Below are 17103 nucleotides of genomic sequence, written 5' to 3'. Positions count from 1 at the left end.
ATTTTAGTAACACTACTCCTTTGCCTGAAATCTCCCAGAACAAATCATGCTGCTTTCCTTTGAATACTTCCTAGTTCTCGTATCAAGTTATCCTGGTGAGGGTCCCATACAGTGGAGTCATACTCTAACTGCGGTCTTACCAGAGACTTAGACGCCTCTCAACTACATCCTTACTACAACCCCTAAATACCCTCATAACCATGTGAAGAGATCTGTAATTTTTCTACAAAACAGTACTGTTACGAAAATGTTGCAATAGTTGGGCTGGGAAGACTTGGAAGTAATGCTAAGCGGAATATTTCGAGCTGTCAGTGGAAAGATAGCTTGGAATAAAATTAATAGACAAATAAGCTTGGGTTTTTAAAAGTTCGAAAAATCATAAAATAAAGATTTAAAAACTAAACCCCATGGCGCAACAGCCCCGGATGGCCATGGCCTAACAAGCGACCGCTGCTCAGCCCGAAGGCCTGCGGATTACGAGGTGTCGTGTGATCAGCATGACGGATCCTCTCGGCCGTTATTCTCGGCTTTCTAGACCGGAATAAAATAAAGATAGAGTTGGAATTAAGGAGGCCAAATTTGGGCAAATATTCGTTTATAGTAAAGTGAATTGGGAATTGGAATAATTTATCAAGGGAGATGTTTGATACATTTCCAAATTCTTTGAAATAATTTAAGAACAGATTAGGTAAAGAACTGTTAGGGAGTCTGCCACCTGGGTGTCAGCCTTAAATGCAGATCAGTGGTGAATGATTTGAATGATAGTTTCCAGACAATTAAACAAGTCTTCTGTGTTTGATAACTCTGCACTTTATGGTCCTTGAGAAAAGAGTGCTTAAAGACGTCCCTTTGGAAGTGTAATATTAGCCGACAGCTGAGGGTAAGTGGCAGTGATGCACATCTTATAAGTTTTTGATTCAGTAAAGCTTATTTTATTCAAAGAAGAAACCATAACGGGAATTTTTTATGAATTTTTATGTCCAGGTATCTTGTACTGTTATTACTTAGCAAACATCAAAAGCTTGTATTTAGGATAAACATCTAAACAAATGACACATCAATTTTATTAGAAAATTCCAAATATTTTTGTAGAATAAAAATATATAAATATCGAAATTGTTATTTAACGTTTACTATAGAGTGTTCTGTTTAAGGAATCTTTTATCCTCACTGAATTTTCACTACCAATATAAGCAAGCGATATAGAAATGTAAATAAATAAATAAATAAATAAATAAATAAATGATTGGAAAGTGTGTCCTCCTTGGAGTAAGTCACACAAATACCGGCCCTCGAGTTCATTCTCTGGAAAAAGAAAGACTGTTGATTTATCGCTTATAGTCTTCATCTTCGTCATCGTCATCGTAATCTTCGTCATTTCCTTCTTCCGACGTTTCGCTGCCAATTTGAGGTAAGCCACCACCATCTTCGGGCGTTACGATCGCCACACCGTCCGCTCCTATGCGGATACAGTTGAGAGTCGCCTCGTACAGACTGTAGTCATTCCACCTCACTCGAGTTCCGACACAGGCGTGGGCATTTCTACCGATGAAATACACGTTGTACAGCTGAACGCAAAATCGGACGCTTGGGACCCGCGGGAGTGGCACACAGACTGGGCGTGGATTCTTGCCTGAAATGAAAATCAATAAATATTCGTTATAAACCTGAATATTAAATCGAACATATGCCTGTTAACAATCGGTTTCTTGATGGAGAGATCAAATACATGATGACTAATATAACCGATGTTCAAATCTCGTTACAAGGTGATATCTGTATTTTATTATTATTCTTATTATTTCATCTGTGTTATTATTATTATTATTATTATTATTATTATTATTATTATTATTATTATTATTATTATTTCTATACTATTATTACTATTATTGTATTATTATTATTGTTCAATTCAGTTCTGCAATGATTGTCGCTTGCGTGATTGTAGTTGAATTGTGCATATATATGTGTGTGTGAATTTAACCATGTAAAGTAAGACTTGCTACATATCATATATGGATATGCTTTGTAATAAGTTTTGACATTACAACGCACATGTTGCAATACTACTAGCGTAACTGTCGAGTCATCGCTCCGTCATTGTGTACATTTAGGGGTGAGCTCATCTTTTTTTGGAGATACCTAGGGTGCCCCAGGCAATTTCAACATTGTATGTAACATTTGGAGCCGGGTGGGAGTAGATCGTAGTTATTTCTGGAGATTGCGTAGGTGTGTCAACTTATGTCTAAATAAGCTGGCTCTATATTGTAGCGTCAGTCAGTCAAAGGGATGGAGAGGCCTCAGTCGGTCAGTTAGTGAGTCAAATGGATGGTGAACAGTGATGGAGTTAATTGGAAGGTGAAACCTCAGTCGGTCAGTTCAGCTGGAGGGAAATACTTGCCGTAAAGTCATATGAACGGAAAGACTTGCCAAGAAGTCGTATGGATGGAGACACTTACCAAGAAGTGTTGTACTGAGATGATAGCAGTAAGTCATCTGGATGGGGAAGCAGCAGTCACATGAATACTTAGTCGTCAGTTAAACAAAAAGGATACATCACCAAATTAGGCTTGATAAATCTACAGCAAACACCAACTCAAAGGAGTACGTCGTAATTACACTCAAAGTGTTGAAGGTACAGTCAGGTGAACTAGTGAGGGATAAATTTCGTGTATAGTTAAATGTCTGGTCAAGAAGAATTCAAATTTAATGCCGGGTTTCTTTCAGTTGTAATGCCATAATTTTATATTTTCATCTGATTTATCGCAGCAGGTCTTGCTATTTTTTCTAAACAATTTAAGAATATATTTTGTTCTATCAAATTAATTTATCGTTTTATTTCAAGGATAGAATTATATAACCTCAAATTTAATGGGGAAACCGAACAACAATCTCGTTTTCCTAGAACCTATATGGTAAGTTGTCAAAAGTAAGCTTATTACCCCACACCCTAGAGATATTCAAGATTCTCATTCTATTATTGCTGCACTGAGTTGTAGCTGGCACCCATCAAATAACGTATGTGTAATTAATCATGCAAGAACTAAATGTGAGTACAAGGTCCGACGATTGTGCATTTTATTTAATATTAATTTTCATATTTTCAATTTAAATGCAGTTTTATATTTTTAAGGTAAGTGAGTCAGGAACCTCTACAATAGATATTGAACCAGCAAAGCAAATAATTAACAGATGAAAACCTGTATTTTACAAGCTTAGAACTTGAACTAGCAAATCAAATTCATATCGAACAATAAACGATGTTCTACAGGCTTAGCACTAGAACAAACAAATTAAGTAAATAATAGTTAACATCGGGTGTATTACAAGCCAGAAGAGAGCCAACAAATTTCATAAATAGCACGCAACACCCTATATTTTACAAGCTTAGAGCTTGAACTAACAAATCAAACAAATAGCATCTAATAACCTCTATTTTAAGAGCTAGACACAACAAATTAAATAAATAGCGAGCAAGGACCTATATTTTGCAATTTAAACAAATAGCGGGTTATAATATGTATTTTAGAGGTTTATATTTGAATCAAACTTAAATAATAGCAGGTGATAACGTGCGTTTTAGACATCTAGAACCATAATTATCAAACAAATAACAGTAGCAACCTGTGTTGAACAAATTAAAGTTTAAAGTTTAACAAATTAAGGTTAGTAGCCTGTGTTATACACACCTACTTCTTAAAACAAAAATCAAACCATAAAACATAACCGTGTTTCTACATACCTAGAACTAGAACAAAGAAATCAAGCAAATAACGGTTAATAACCAGTGTTCTTCACACCTAGAACTAGAAACAACAAACCAAGACAATAAACTAGTATTCGAAAGTTAAGAATTGCATCCTTTATTCCCATTATTAGATCCAAAAAATAAAAAGAGAGTTAAAGAAGATTTAAAATATGATACAACGGTTAAGAATCTGCTTCAAAATGAGTGAGATAATACCATTTACTTGTGACTGAGTAGAAAGTTTTCGATCTTCAAGAAGAGATGGTATGTACTGGTATACCTGGAGCAAGGACGAACATCAAGACAAACAATGATGATTAAGAAGTATTATTAAACATTCTCATGTAGGATAAGTAAAGGCACGTTTTAAGAATTAGAATTATCTCTACAATTTAATGTCATTTCTTTTGTTACCTCTTTAACGTTGGAGAGACCTTCTGGGGACGATGGGAAAGAAGAGGGCCAGTACTTAATTGCGGTAAATCCCCCAGGCTTTGCCTGATTTAAAGATGTAAACCACGGAATTCCATCTTCAAGGTTAACCTTGATGGTACATTGACAAGGTTTTAGTGCCACATGTGTTTCTTCAAGAGAGACAACTACAGAACGCATGATGCCAACATCATTCGGAGGTTCCTGCTAGAGCTTCGAGTGCAACGAATGGAGTGACCATCCGGAAGTCCCGATTTGAATCCGATCAAAAAATTCTGGGACCAACTGGAGCAAGGCATCCGAGCAAGAAATCCACCACTCCGAACACAAGCCCTTGAAGACACTCTTTTAAAGAAAGGGGAGGTCTTCCTCAACTTAACGTGTGGCACCTTGTGAGAGGCATGAGAAGGCGGTGTGAAGTTGTTATCCATGCGACGCGACGGGAGGCAATAATCCTTGTTAAGACGCCAATTATCACATAGCCATTTTGAGTATGACCAGAGACCGCACTGACCGTGACACAGCGGTGTCCAAAGGACGCTTTTCATTTCAGTTCTTAACAGTAATGAAGAGGTTTACTTTCATTGCGCGTCTGTTTCATTATCTATGCGTGTCATGGAGGTACGAGCATGAAAAATTTGAGCCAGTATAAGTAGTGAAAGATGAGATCATGAACTCGTGGGAAATGTATCTTAGGACAGAATGTAAACTTTGCATGTACCGTTACAGGCACTGCTGCAAAACCCATAGTGTCTATCAAACCGCTGAAAGATTCGTTTAGTTTAAACACTTTTTTGATTTGTTCTGATGATAAATTTGCACATTTATTTTCAGTTTTCATAAGTACAGTACAATATAGATAATCATTTACCATTTTATTAAAAGTAGTCCAGATTTCTTCCCGTAATCCTTATCAAATGAGCATTATATAAGTGTATTTTCATTCAGATGTAACACAATACACGTCATACCGAGTTTCCACAATTAAACTACAGTCTTCAGCGCGGCAGAGCACGGGCTATGATGATCATAGGAGAAATTTCGTAGATATGCTAACTAAGGAATGCGCTCGCGAATTATGGAACGAAATTTATTAGTTCCAAGTCCTGCCACCAGGCATTAATTATGGCGCTGTAAGCAGTGGTAGGGTCGCAAAAGAAAGGCAGAAAAGTTCAAACATGATAATGGCTCTTCTGGCACGTGTATTTGGATTTATGGCTACAATAAATGTTCAATATGGCCTCCTAATTCAGTAACATGCTGCATCCGTAACACGGCATAGTCGACAGTTGCCCGGAGCATATCGGTTGAAATCAAAGCGACATGTCGTTGTATGGTAGCTTTTAGATCTGGCAGAGAACAGATACAGTATATCCCTGATAGACACGAAAAGATGATGCGGTCGTTATTGAAGGTTTCTCGCAGCAAAAAGGAATTAATATTTTTCACCTTAGATGTGATGTCAGAGGTACGGAATATTGCACGTTCTGACTGGATTGCTTACAGCGCCGTATTTTTACATGGAGAAAAACTTGGAACTAATATTTTTGTGGCACAATTCCTTAGCGGATTAGTCCGACTTCTCGGCCGAATGGTCAGCGTTGAGGCGTTCGGTTCAAAGTGTCCCGAGTTTGATTCCCGCCCGGGTCGGGGATTTTAATCGCATTTGATCAATTCTTCTGGCTCCGGGACTGGGTGTTTGTGTTTGCCCCAGCACTTTCCTCTTCATATTCACACAACACAGCATACTACCAACCACCACAGTAACACGTAACAGTGATTACTTCCCTCCATATAGGATTGGCGTCAGGAAGGGCATCCTGTCGTAAAACAGGGTCAAATCCACATGTGAGGCACAGTTCGCACCCCGGGAAAGCGGTAGAATAAGAAGAAGAATTCGCGAGGGCATTGTTCAGTTAGAATATCTTCTAAATTTCAGACTGCTACGATCGTTACACCCTGTGCTGTGATGCGCTGAACACTGCCAGTTTAATTGTGAACACCCGGTATATTGTCTCTTGTCGCTTCAGTTTGTTTACAATACAAACCACCTGGTACCATCTCATTTATCCTAATCAATCTGAGAATAACGCTCTTGACTGCTATTGAATCAGAAGACACATGTACTCAATTTTACTTCCCTGGTAACATGAAAGTGGAAAGTTTTAGGACGTGGATTATAATGAAAAGTTTATTAACTCAGATCACTCTGCAAACGCTAGAGCAGAGTTGTTCAAGTTGAGCGCTCCTCCTATTGAGTGGCGGCCTCCGAATGGATAAAGGAATAATCAGCACAGAAACAGTTCTATAAGAAATTATATTTTGGGTAGAAAAGTGACCTCACTGAGTAGTGGAGAAAACTAACTCGATATTTGTAACACTCTATCTTTCAGAATAAAAACCGGTGTATTCGTCACTAGCACTCAGTTTTTTAAAAAAAGGTGACAGCGGTGCACGTAGGGAAATGGATAAGAGAGCACAATTTGGAGAAGCGTTTTGCCAACTGTAGGTTAAATATGGTATTGGCTATTTTATTTGACTAGTTTTCTTGCACCTCATGATTTTGAAAATATACACAAATATTCTGAAAGCCTCTTTAGAATCAAATAATCTCTGAGTGAACTGAGAAGTGAACCTAGACCCCCAAGAACGGCAGTTATTATTATCGACTGTTACTCCATGGAGGTAGATACCAGGGGCAGTGGGTGCGTGGTATTGTTGCCGAGTCGCACAACTCCTAATAATTTTGCACTTCATTTGTCGTCTTTTCTTCTAATGTTTTATTTTAACATCTCATCTCGGCCATTCGCTGTACTAATGCTTCGTAACGAACCAACATACGCTGCTGGCTTCGAATCAAACACAGGGGGTTTGCTTTCCCACGGCAACTCCCTAGCGGACAGCGCGGCGCAGTGTATTGTTGGGAGATCAGAAGAATGCACATGCTCGGTGAGGCACGGGGTGAAGGGATTTTCACCAGCACAGCCAGTGACGCAATGGTTACCATAGCAACTCCGCTACTACACAGGCGACTTTATATTGTCTTCTACTGGCAGCTCTTCGCTCTTGTCAGTTGTAATCCAGCAAACCGCTAAGTGTGAGTCAATGTTTTCGTGTAGCAGATAAGAGAAGATAAGAGCCGATCTGTCTGGGCAGAACAGGAAGTTCGTGCTTGCAGGCCACATTCCTCATTTTTGCATTCTTCTCATCTCTACACAGTACCTCAGCAGGGACGAGCCTAAGCCTGCATAGCAGCAGGCAGCATGCTCGCAGTATCTGTCTCAGGGAGTTGCACGAGACTAGCAAGTCCCCTATGAAGAAACAGTTCCAAATGTCCCCGTTAGATTGCGCCATTCTGCGGAGATTACTTCATTCCTACATTCTTAATTTACAAATTTCATTTACGTTGCACCGACGCAGATAGGTTTTATGGCGACGATGGGATAGGAAAGGGCTAGAAGTTGGAAGGAAGCGACCGTAGCTTTAATTAAGGCACAACCACAGCATTTGTTTGGTGTGAAAATGGGAAACCGCGGAAAACCATCTTCAGGGCTTCCGACAGTGGTGTTCGAACCCACTATCCTCCGAATGCAAGCTCACAGCTACACGACCCTAACCGCGCAGCCAACTTGCTGGGTAATTTCTTTTCCACGCCATACCAGGCCACCCACAATATTACCAACATCTTGCTTCAATGAAAAACAGGATAGCAAATAATCAATTTGAAGTGAGGCAAAAGTAACTGTGCCAGGCTGAGTGGCTCAGACGGGTGAGGTGCTGGCCTTCTGATCCCAACGTGTCAGATTCGATCCTGGATCATTTCGGTGGTATTTGAAGGTGCTCAAATACGTCAGCTTCGTGTCAGTAGATTTAATAGCATGTAAAAGAACTCCGACATCTCGGTGTCTCCGAAAACCGTAAACAGTCGTTAGTGGGACGTAAAGTCAATAACGTTATTATTAAGAGTAATAACTGTAGTTACAGTGTATAATTAGCCTCTTATTTCCTGGGTTGTAATTGCCATATATATATATATATATTACAGTTTTAGTAATAGAGTTTCTTGTTATTTCTATAAGCTATGAAAACGTGACACTGAAAATGTCGGTGCAACACCCAGGTTCAGATACCACCAGCTGCCACTGATAGATACAAAAAATAAGTGAAAAAGCGCATTCGAAGGATATATTATTATTATTATTATTATTATTATTATTATTATTATTATTATTATTATTATTATTATTATTATTATTATTATTATTATTATTATTATTATTATTTTAATATTATTCGAGTAAGTTAATGATATGGAATCTATCACATGCGGATTATTTGGCGTCTTTCTTTATTTTAATTTGTTTGTAATCAAAACAAAGATATTAATCAATGAAGATATTTCAATCAATGCCTTACACAAATAAAACTGTCTTATAATGGTATAGAAGATGGAGGAATTCTCTTTAAACACAAAATATACCTTACCTGAATATGTATTTGTGTATAGTACTCGGTTGTTGATACTCAGGTCCATTTTAAAAGCAAACTCGTCAGGATCGTATGTAATGTTCACACAACCTGAAACAAGACCCAGAGCGGATGTCAGACTTCTTATAATTTACGATCTTCTTCGAATGGTTTTAGTTGTTCTCTCAACTGACTTAACTTTATAGCTATTGGCTCCTAGTGGTGAATATGATGTTAAATGAAGCTTTATAAATAGGACAATATTTGAGGTAATAATAATGATAATGGCGTGTGGCCTCCGGAGAGGCCTTGTGGAGGTCTTCGAGTTGACGCCGTATAGCTGACCTGCGTGTCTGTGAGAGTGGGCCCTACCTAAGACGAAAAACATAATGCTGAAGACGTCACATACACCAAACCCCAGAGCCATAGAAATTAACTAATGAAAGTTAAAATTTCCCACCCGATCGGGAACCGAACCCGGGACCCTTGGTCAAAGGCCAACATACTAACCATTTATCCAGGGAGCCGGACGATATCTGAGGTAAAGAAAAGAATATAAAATATATTTAAAGCTCGAGAACTGAGAATTTGGGAACTTAGAAGTGAGATAGGTTCGATACAATATTACGATCACGAGCTCTAACAAAGGTATAGACCTACTGCAACGTTCATTATCGTGTAGTGAAAGTGTGATCACATACGAATATTGCATATGCAGTTGCATACTTTTCGTTATTCTTCATTGCGCCACTTTATAAATAAATAAATAAATAAATAAATAAATAAATAAATAAATAAATAAATAAATTAAATAAATAAATAAATAAATAAATACTACTTAACATGAACTTTCACTGTACCTTTCTGACGGAGGTTGATGTTGAATTGCTGGAGCAGCATCCCTGTACAACAGCCACACTGTCCTTCAGCACACGCACATGGTGTGGCTCTTTGACGCTCAAGCTGTTCCTCTGTAACAGCTTCGAACGGAAACACAGACGTAATAAATATAGGGTATTACTATAGGAGATCATCAGATTAAATACCGTTTTCTTTACATTCCAAGAAATATAGTGACATAAGGTACGGTAAATAAAATTAATTTCACTTTCTTAACATCTATCTTAAAACAAACAAAAAATATCATCATATTCATCGTACTTTCTCAGTAAAGCAACACACACATAACTGTCTTTATCTGTAAATTTATAAAATTTCTTATTGGGAGCCCCAGCTTTGATTCCTGGCCAGTTCAGGTCCAATTAGCCTACGTGAGAAACATCTGTGCAGGTGTACGACGGTAGGATGGTGGTCCTGGTCTGAAAAGCCAAGAATAACCACGTAGAGATTTCGTCCCGCTGACCACGCTTCATTTCCTAATCTTTAGGACTTTGGGCTGAGAAGCGGTCACTTGGCAGGCAAAGCCCATTAACGTCATGGTATTTCCTTGTTTATTCGAATAAAATTAAACATAAAACTGGCTTTATGGGCTTAGATATGCCGAAATGACGGCTGCCAGCCAAATGGACGGAAGATATTGGAGTCACAGGTCAGTGTAACGACTTCCCCACTCATAGTATTTGGCTCTTTTGACCAGGTGTACTACCTCCTATATATGTCAACTCCTCAGATGGATCTCACAAGGTTGAGAGAACCCTGTCGCAGCCGTCAATCCAATATCAAAATGTCATCAAATCCTGCCATTTCATGGCATTTTCTGTTCTCTCCTCTATTTCAAATCAGGTGCTGTTGACTTACAGTCAAGTTCATCTCACTTATTGTAGTCCCTCTGAGTATCACAGACAGATCGCCGACCTCCAGAACTGAAAACTGTGACGTCTTACTTGTCATGTCATGCGATTTCAGCATGTAAAAGACCTCCGGTAACGTAACAACATTAATAAAATTCGGTCATAAATCGCCCAAAATGATTCGTTCCTCTCCCATCTGGTGGAGCAAAACAGAGCGTAGAAATTGACTCGCAGGCAGCCTAAATGTTATCATGTAAAAATGCCTGCAACATAACAACGGAGGCCATACGATGGTGATTATTATTATTATTATTATTATTATTATTATTACGGCATTATGTTCTTTCGTTCGTTCGTTCGCTACCGAGCTCGATAGCTGCAGTCGCTTAAGTGCGGCCAGTATCCAGTATTTGGAAGATAGTGGGTTCGAACCCCACTGTCGGCAGTCCTGAAGATGGTTTTCCGTGGTTTCCCATTTTCACACCAGGCAAATGCTGGGACTGTACCTTAATAAAGGCCACGGTCGCTACCTTCCCACTCCTAGCCCTTTCCTGTCCCATCGTCGCCATAAGACATATCTGTGTCGGTGCGACGTAAAGCCAATAGCAAAAAAAAAATGTTCGTTCGTTTTCTTTCTTTCTTTCTTTTTTAATTAATCCGTTTATCCTCCAGGGTTGGTTTTTACCTCGGACTCACCGAGGGATCCCACTTCTACCGCCTCAAGGGCAGTGTCCTGGAGCGTGAGACTTTGAGTCGGGGATATACAACTGGGGAGGCGGACCAGTATCTCGCCTCCAGGGGTGGCAGCTAAACACACTAACCACCACACCACAGAGGTGGATTATTACAGTATTATGTTACTTATCCAAAAACCCGCTGAATCCTCTTTTTCCTCATTGTCTGAGTTTTTTCACTCTAGGAAGGTATTCCATCGTCAATTACTAGCCTCTTTTCCTTTCCTTTCCTTTCCTTTCCTTTCCTTTCCTTTCCTTTCCTTTCCTTTCCTTTCCTTTCCTTTCCTTTCCTTTCCTTTCTTTGTGTAAAGCAGTCAATTGACTAAACATGGCCTAATCGTTCATTGTGTTTTCCTGAACCTCCTTGATGTCTTCGCTCTTCATATTCCACCCCTCGGCTTGCATCAGCTGTTTTATCTTACTGTCTATGTTCTAAAACTATCACCGCATTTTTCTCGAGAAACCCCTTCCAGTTGAAGTGGAAACAGGAAGTCTCTTCGCATTTAACTATAACTATCTCCAGGCTTGATTTATACATTAACACTACATATTGAAATGTATTGTTTGGTACACAAACTACACACTGGGGTGCCTTAAAAATTATAAATGTTGCACCAATGATTTATCATTCGAAAATGTTTTGGTGTTCTTCAGTCATCAGTAACCTCTGATCTGCATTTAAAGCTGTCATCCTGGTGGCAGATTGTTGATTCGAAAAAAAATGTTTATCTTTGTTTTGATTGGAACAGCTGATATTTCAAAATCATTGCACTGGACAATCCGGCTTTTTAGAGTGATATTTTACTAGTGAACTTATTAGTATTGCAACACAAAATTACTCAGTAAACTCAACACACAACACAGTTTTCGTGTCTAGTGATTGTGTAGTTGGTTAAGAAATAATACCAACTGAGCTTTTAAGAAGCATGTGGGTAAGTTAATGGTATAATTTGTATTTACGTGTAACGTCATGCGATAGCCCTAAGAAACTTTCATCTGTTGTGAGTTGGAAATGTGGCAGACGCCAGTGTAAGTGTGCATGGTTAATGAAGTAATAGATCTAATTATAACCAAAATTAAAACTTACTTATATTCGGTGTTATGTCCGAAGTACTGTTTTTAGCTTGCACCCCTACCAGTACGCTGAAAACTAGGCCGTAGACGAGCGCTTTCATGGTTGTCACCTGTAACAAACACAAGAAATCACTACAATATTAGTTTCAACAAGCCTTAACCAAACTACGCTTAAATGACCTACTTTTTTCCTGTTAAGACGACAGTGTAGCCGAGTTGAGACAAACAACCCGTGAAGTTCCTAAGTTCCTCAGGTTAAGTATCGTTGGGTATGGTCAGTACTTGGAAGGTGATATATGGAGGAACGGAAAGAAACTATAAATTCCGGTGAATAAAATCTAGATCAAGAGGTCAGATGTCCCTTGGCTTACCTGTTAGTAAGCATATCATTCAAGTCCTCAACTAGAAAAGGCACCAAGTTCTCTATGTTTTCAGACTCTTAGTTCAGACAGTAAGCCGAGACCCACCTCTAATGCGGTAGTTAGAACACCTTTGTTAATTTAATTGAATTAATAAAATTAACTCTGGTATAAGCAATGCTAGTAACACAATTCCCTAAGTATCCAGTCCGTGTGATACTAAGATTAATGGTGTGAAAGTATGCCTTGTGGGCTCTGTTCGTTTGTACTAGAGATGGCTGAAAAATAACGTAGCAGTTATTTTGTCACAGTTACATGTATGTCACTGTTACAAATGTAACGAGGACAAAAAACAACTGGTTACCAAGTAACGACAACAGAATAACGTACTAGTGAAAACAGTAACTGGGAAGTGGGAACTGTCACAAGTAGCAGCTTACAAACACAGAATGTGACCTTCAGAGTTCAGTTAGTCTTCCAACTGAGGGCGCTTTCGCACTCTAGTGTACCTTTTTAAGTTGCTGCCGTCATCTGGTAACTACAGTGTAAACTGTTATGACATATTCAACTGCTCAGGGGTAATCGTCGACTCAGACATCGTGCAGGGCTACCTACGTTATAATATTATTATAAGTTTCACCCATATAAGTTTTCTTGTACCATAAATAAATTCGTATTCTAACTTTTCCCTATATCATATTATAGAAAACATAACGTTACTTCATTTTATTTAATCGATCCTTTTGTACCGGTTTGTGTCGAGGTTTGGCAGACAGATCACCATGTTTCTTGTCTTCTATCCTTGATCGGGGTATTATCAAACTCACTCCTTTAGATTTCAGAAAAGACGCTATGTGGTCTTCTCATTTCATTCGTTGTCTGCCTCTCGTTAACTTTATAGTAAGTAGGAATGCGTGTTTTGCTGCACAGACTTTCAACCGTGTAGTGATGCGTGCGCGCATGTGCGAGTGAATGAATGGGACTTCGCAACACAGCTGTAAGGAGACAAGCTTGAAGCCGTGACCAGGCTGTGACCAATAAAGGGTGAGTAACGTTGAACGTCATTTTAACTGTTACTTTTCACAGTTACTTTCTTGTAGCAGTGACCGATGTAACAGTTACAAATAATAACCGTTTGTCACACTTCTAGTTTGTACGTTTCAGTCCTTGAGATATCGAGAGTACTTTTAGACAATAGAGGATTTAGCCTTATGTTGACGGGCCAATTTTGGTGGCCTTGAACAAAGCTACTGTATTAATTATTTTTGCTGTGTTGATAGACTGGTTTGATGCAGCTCTCTATGGCATTCTACCCTGTACTAATCTTTTCATTTCTACGTAACTACTGCATCCTACATCTGCTCTAATCTGCTTGTCATATTCATACCTTGGTCTCCCCCTACCGTTCTTACCGCTTACACTTCCCTCAAAAACTAACTGAACAAGTTTTGGGTGTCTTAAGATGTGTCCTACTATTCTATCTCTTCTTCTCGTCAAATTTAGCCGAATGCACCTCCTCTCACCAATCCGACTCAGCATGTCTTCATTCATGATTCTATCAATCTATCTCACCTTCAGCAATCTTCTTAATACTAATTTTCAAAAGCTAGTATTCTGTTCCTTTATGAGCTAGTTATCGTCCATGTTTCACTTCCATACAATGCCACGCTCCAGATGAACGTCTTCAGAAACATTTTTTCTAATTCCTATATCAATGTTCAAAGTGTTAGAAATGTTTACTTAAGAAAGGTCTTCCTTGCTTGTGCTGGTCTGCATTTTATGTCCTTACTTCTGTCAACATTATTCATTTTACTTCTTCTTCTTCTTCTTAATCTGATTACCCTCCAGGGTCGGTTTTTCCCGCGGACTCAGACAGGGATCCCACCTCTACCGCCTCACGGGCAGTGTCCTGGAGCTTCAGACTCTGGGTCGGGGGGATACAACTGGAGAGGATTACCAGTACCTCGCCCAGGCGGCCTTACCTGCTATGCTGAACAGGGGCCTTGCGGGGGAATGGGAAGATTGGAAGGGATAGACAAGGAAGAGGGAAGGAAGCGGCCGTGACCTTAAGTTAGATACCATCCTGGCATTTGCCTGGAGGAGAAGTGGGAAACCACGGAAAACCACTTCCAGGATGGGTGAGGTGGGAATCGACCCCACCTCTACTCAGTTGACCTCCGGAAGCTGAGTGAACCCCGTTCCAGCCCTCGTTCCACTTTTCAAATTTCGTGGCAGAGCCGGGAATCGAACCCAGACTTCCGGGGGTGGCAGCTAATCACACTAACCACTACACCACAGAGGCGGATATTCATTTTACTACCCAAGTAAAAGATTTACTTCCTTTAAGACTTCATTTATTAATTTAATATAACCTGCATCACCTGACTTCGTTTGACTGCCCTCGAGTACTTTTGTTTTGGATTTATTTATTTTCATCTTTTACTCCTTCCCAAAGACTCTGTCCATAACATTCAGCAATTTCTCCAGATCTTCTGAAGACTCAGATAAAATAACAATATCATCGCCAAATCTCAAGGGGTTTTCCTCTCCTTGTATTGTGGTTCTTTTCCCACCGGGCGAGTTGGCCGTGCGGTTAGGAGCGCGCAGCTGTAAGCTCCCATCCGGGAAATAGTGGTTTCGAACCCCACTGTCGGCAGCCCTGAAGATGGTTTTCCGTGGTTTCCCATTTTCACACCAGGCAAATACTGGGGCTGTACCTTAATTAAGGCCACGGCCGCTTCCTTCCTATTCCTAGGCCTTTCTTGTCCCATCGTCGCCATGAGACCTACCTATGTCGGCGCGACGTAAAGCAAGTAGCAAAAAAAATTATTTTCCACATTACTCTTTGATTTCCCTTACCGCCTGTTTCAAATAAACATTGGAAGGGGAAGGGGGGACTGTAGCCTTGCCTCACTTCTTTCTGGAGTGTTGCTTCTTTTTCAAAGACCCCGATTCTTATCACTGCACACTGATTTTGATATAGATTGTAGATACTTCTTTGTTCTCGGTATCTGATCCCGAACACCTTCAGAATCTCAAAGAGCTTGGTCCAATCAATATTATCGAATGCCTTTTCTAGATCTACAAACGCCATGTATGTGGGTTTGACCTACTTAATTCGATCCTATAAGATCATACATAAAGTCAGATTTTCTTCACCTGTTCCTACATTTCTTTTGAAATCAAATTGATCTTTTTCCAACTCAGTTTCAAATTGTATTTCCATTCTTCTGTAAATAATATATGTTAAAATTTTGCAGGCGTGAGATACTAAACTAACGGTGTGGTAGTTTTCACACTGTCTTGTCAACACAAGTTTTCTTGGGAATAGGTATAACAACATTCTGCCGAAAATCGGAGGGCACCCCACCTATACCATGCATCTTACACTCTAAATGGAATAACCTTGCTATGCTGGCTTCTCTTATGGCAGTCGGCAATTCAGAGGGAATATCATCAATTCCAGGTGCCTTGTTCCTACTTAGGTCTCTCGAATCTCTGTCGAATTCTGACCTCAAAATTGGGTCTGCCGTTTCATCAGCATCAGCAGCCTCTTCTTGTTCCAGAACCATACCATCTACTTCTTTATCTTTATACAACTTTAGGATATGTTCCTGCTACCATTCTGTCTTGTCTCCTTTCCCCAGAAGTGGTTTTCCATCTGAGCTCGTACACCTAGTTTTCCTTTCTCCGAAGGTCTCCTTGATTTTCCTGCTTGCAGCATCTACTTTTCCTAGGACCATACAACCTTCAACCTCCTTGTACTTCTCCTTCAGCTATCCTTATTTACCTGTCCTGCACTTAATGTCTACTTCACTTTTTAATCGCCTGTATTCTTTTCTGTCCTCCTCATTTTTTGCATTCTTGTATTTTAGTCCTTCATCAATCAGGTCTAGTATCTCCTGAATTATCCATTGATTCTTAGTTGGCCTTTCCTTTCTTCCTGATATTTATTTCAACAGTCCTACTGACCTCATTCTTCATCACTGTCCATTCTTCCTCTATTGTGTTTCCTTAAGCCTTTCCATTTAATCCTTGTGCAACATGTTCCTTGAAACAATCCTTCGGGGTCTTTTCTTTCAACTTGTGTTGATCCCATCTCCTTGCATTCTACCCTTTCTTCAATTTCTTCCACTTCAGATGGCATTCCGTGACCAACAAGTTGTGGTCAGAGTCCACGCCTGCTCCTTAGGAAAGTTTTGTAATCCAACACCTGCCTTCTGAATCTGTGCCTAATTATAATGAAGTCTATTTGATACATTCCAGTGTCTCCAGGTCTCGTCCACAGGCATTTGCGGCTTTTGAACCAAGTATTAGCAAGGACTAAAGTATGATCGGTGCAGAATTCAACTAGCCAACTTCCCCTTTATTCCTTTGTTCCACTCCGAATTCTCCTACTGTATTACCTTCTCATCCTTGGCCTACCACTGCATTCCAGTCTCCCATCACAATTAGATTCTCGCCACCTTTTACATATTGTATTTAATCTTCTATCTCTTCATATATTCTTTCGATTTCTTCATCATCCGCTGAAC

The 17103-nt window shown here is 39.6% G+C and overlaps 1 protein-coding gene across 1 annotated transcript; it reads right to left on the bottom strand.

The window, feature by feature from the left end:
- Positions 1-1328: 1328 nt before the first annotated feature.
- On the bottom strand, positions 1329-16140 carry LOC136872273 (uncharacterized). The gene is made up of 5 exons (XM_068227408.1): positions 15868-16140; positions 12223-12319; positions 9511-9630; positions 8669-8761; positions 1329-1633 (listed from the first exon to the last, which is right to left on the bottom strand). The coding sequence occupies exons 1-5, from the start codon at positions 16138-16140 to the stop codon at positions 1329-1331; spliced, it is 888 nt and encodes a 295-aa protein (XP_068083509.1).
- Between the last annotated feature and the right edge of the window lie 963 nt (positions 16141-17103).

Source organism: Anabrus simplex, chromosome 4 (genome assembly GCF_040414725.1).
Source record: "Anabrus simplex isolate iqAnaSimp1 chromosome 4, ASM4041472v1, whole genome shotgun sequence".
Taxonomy (NCBI): domain Eukaryota; kingdom Metazoa; phylum Arthropoda; class Insecta; order Orthoptera; family Tettigoniidae; genus Anabrus; species Anabrus simplex.
Note: the sequence above shows the minus strand (reverse complement) of the source record. Positions and strands in the feature narration are given on the sequence as shown.

Coding starts and splice junctions, on each gene's coding strand:
- LOC136872273 (XM_068227408.1), bottom strand. CDS start 16,140: ATGGTTCTGGAACAAGAAGAGGCTGCTGATGCTGATGAAACGGCAGAC. Junction 12,320..15,867: donor AAACTTGTGTTGACAAGACA/GTGTGAAAACTA, acceptor TGTTTGTTACAG/GTGACAACCATGAAAGCGCT. Junction 8,762..9,510: donor CATCAACCTCCGTCAGAAAG/GTACAGTGAAAG, acceptor GTCTTGTTTCAG/GTTGTGTGAACATTACATAC.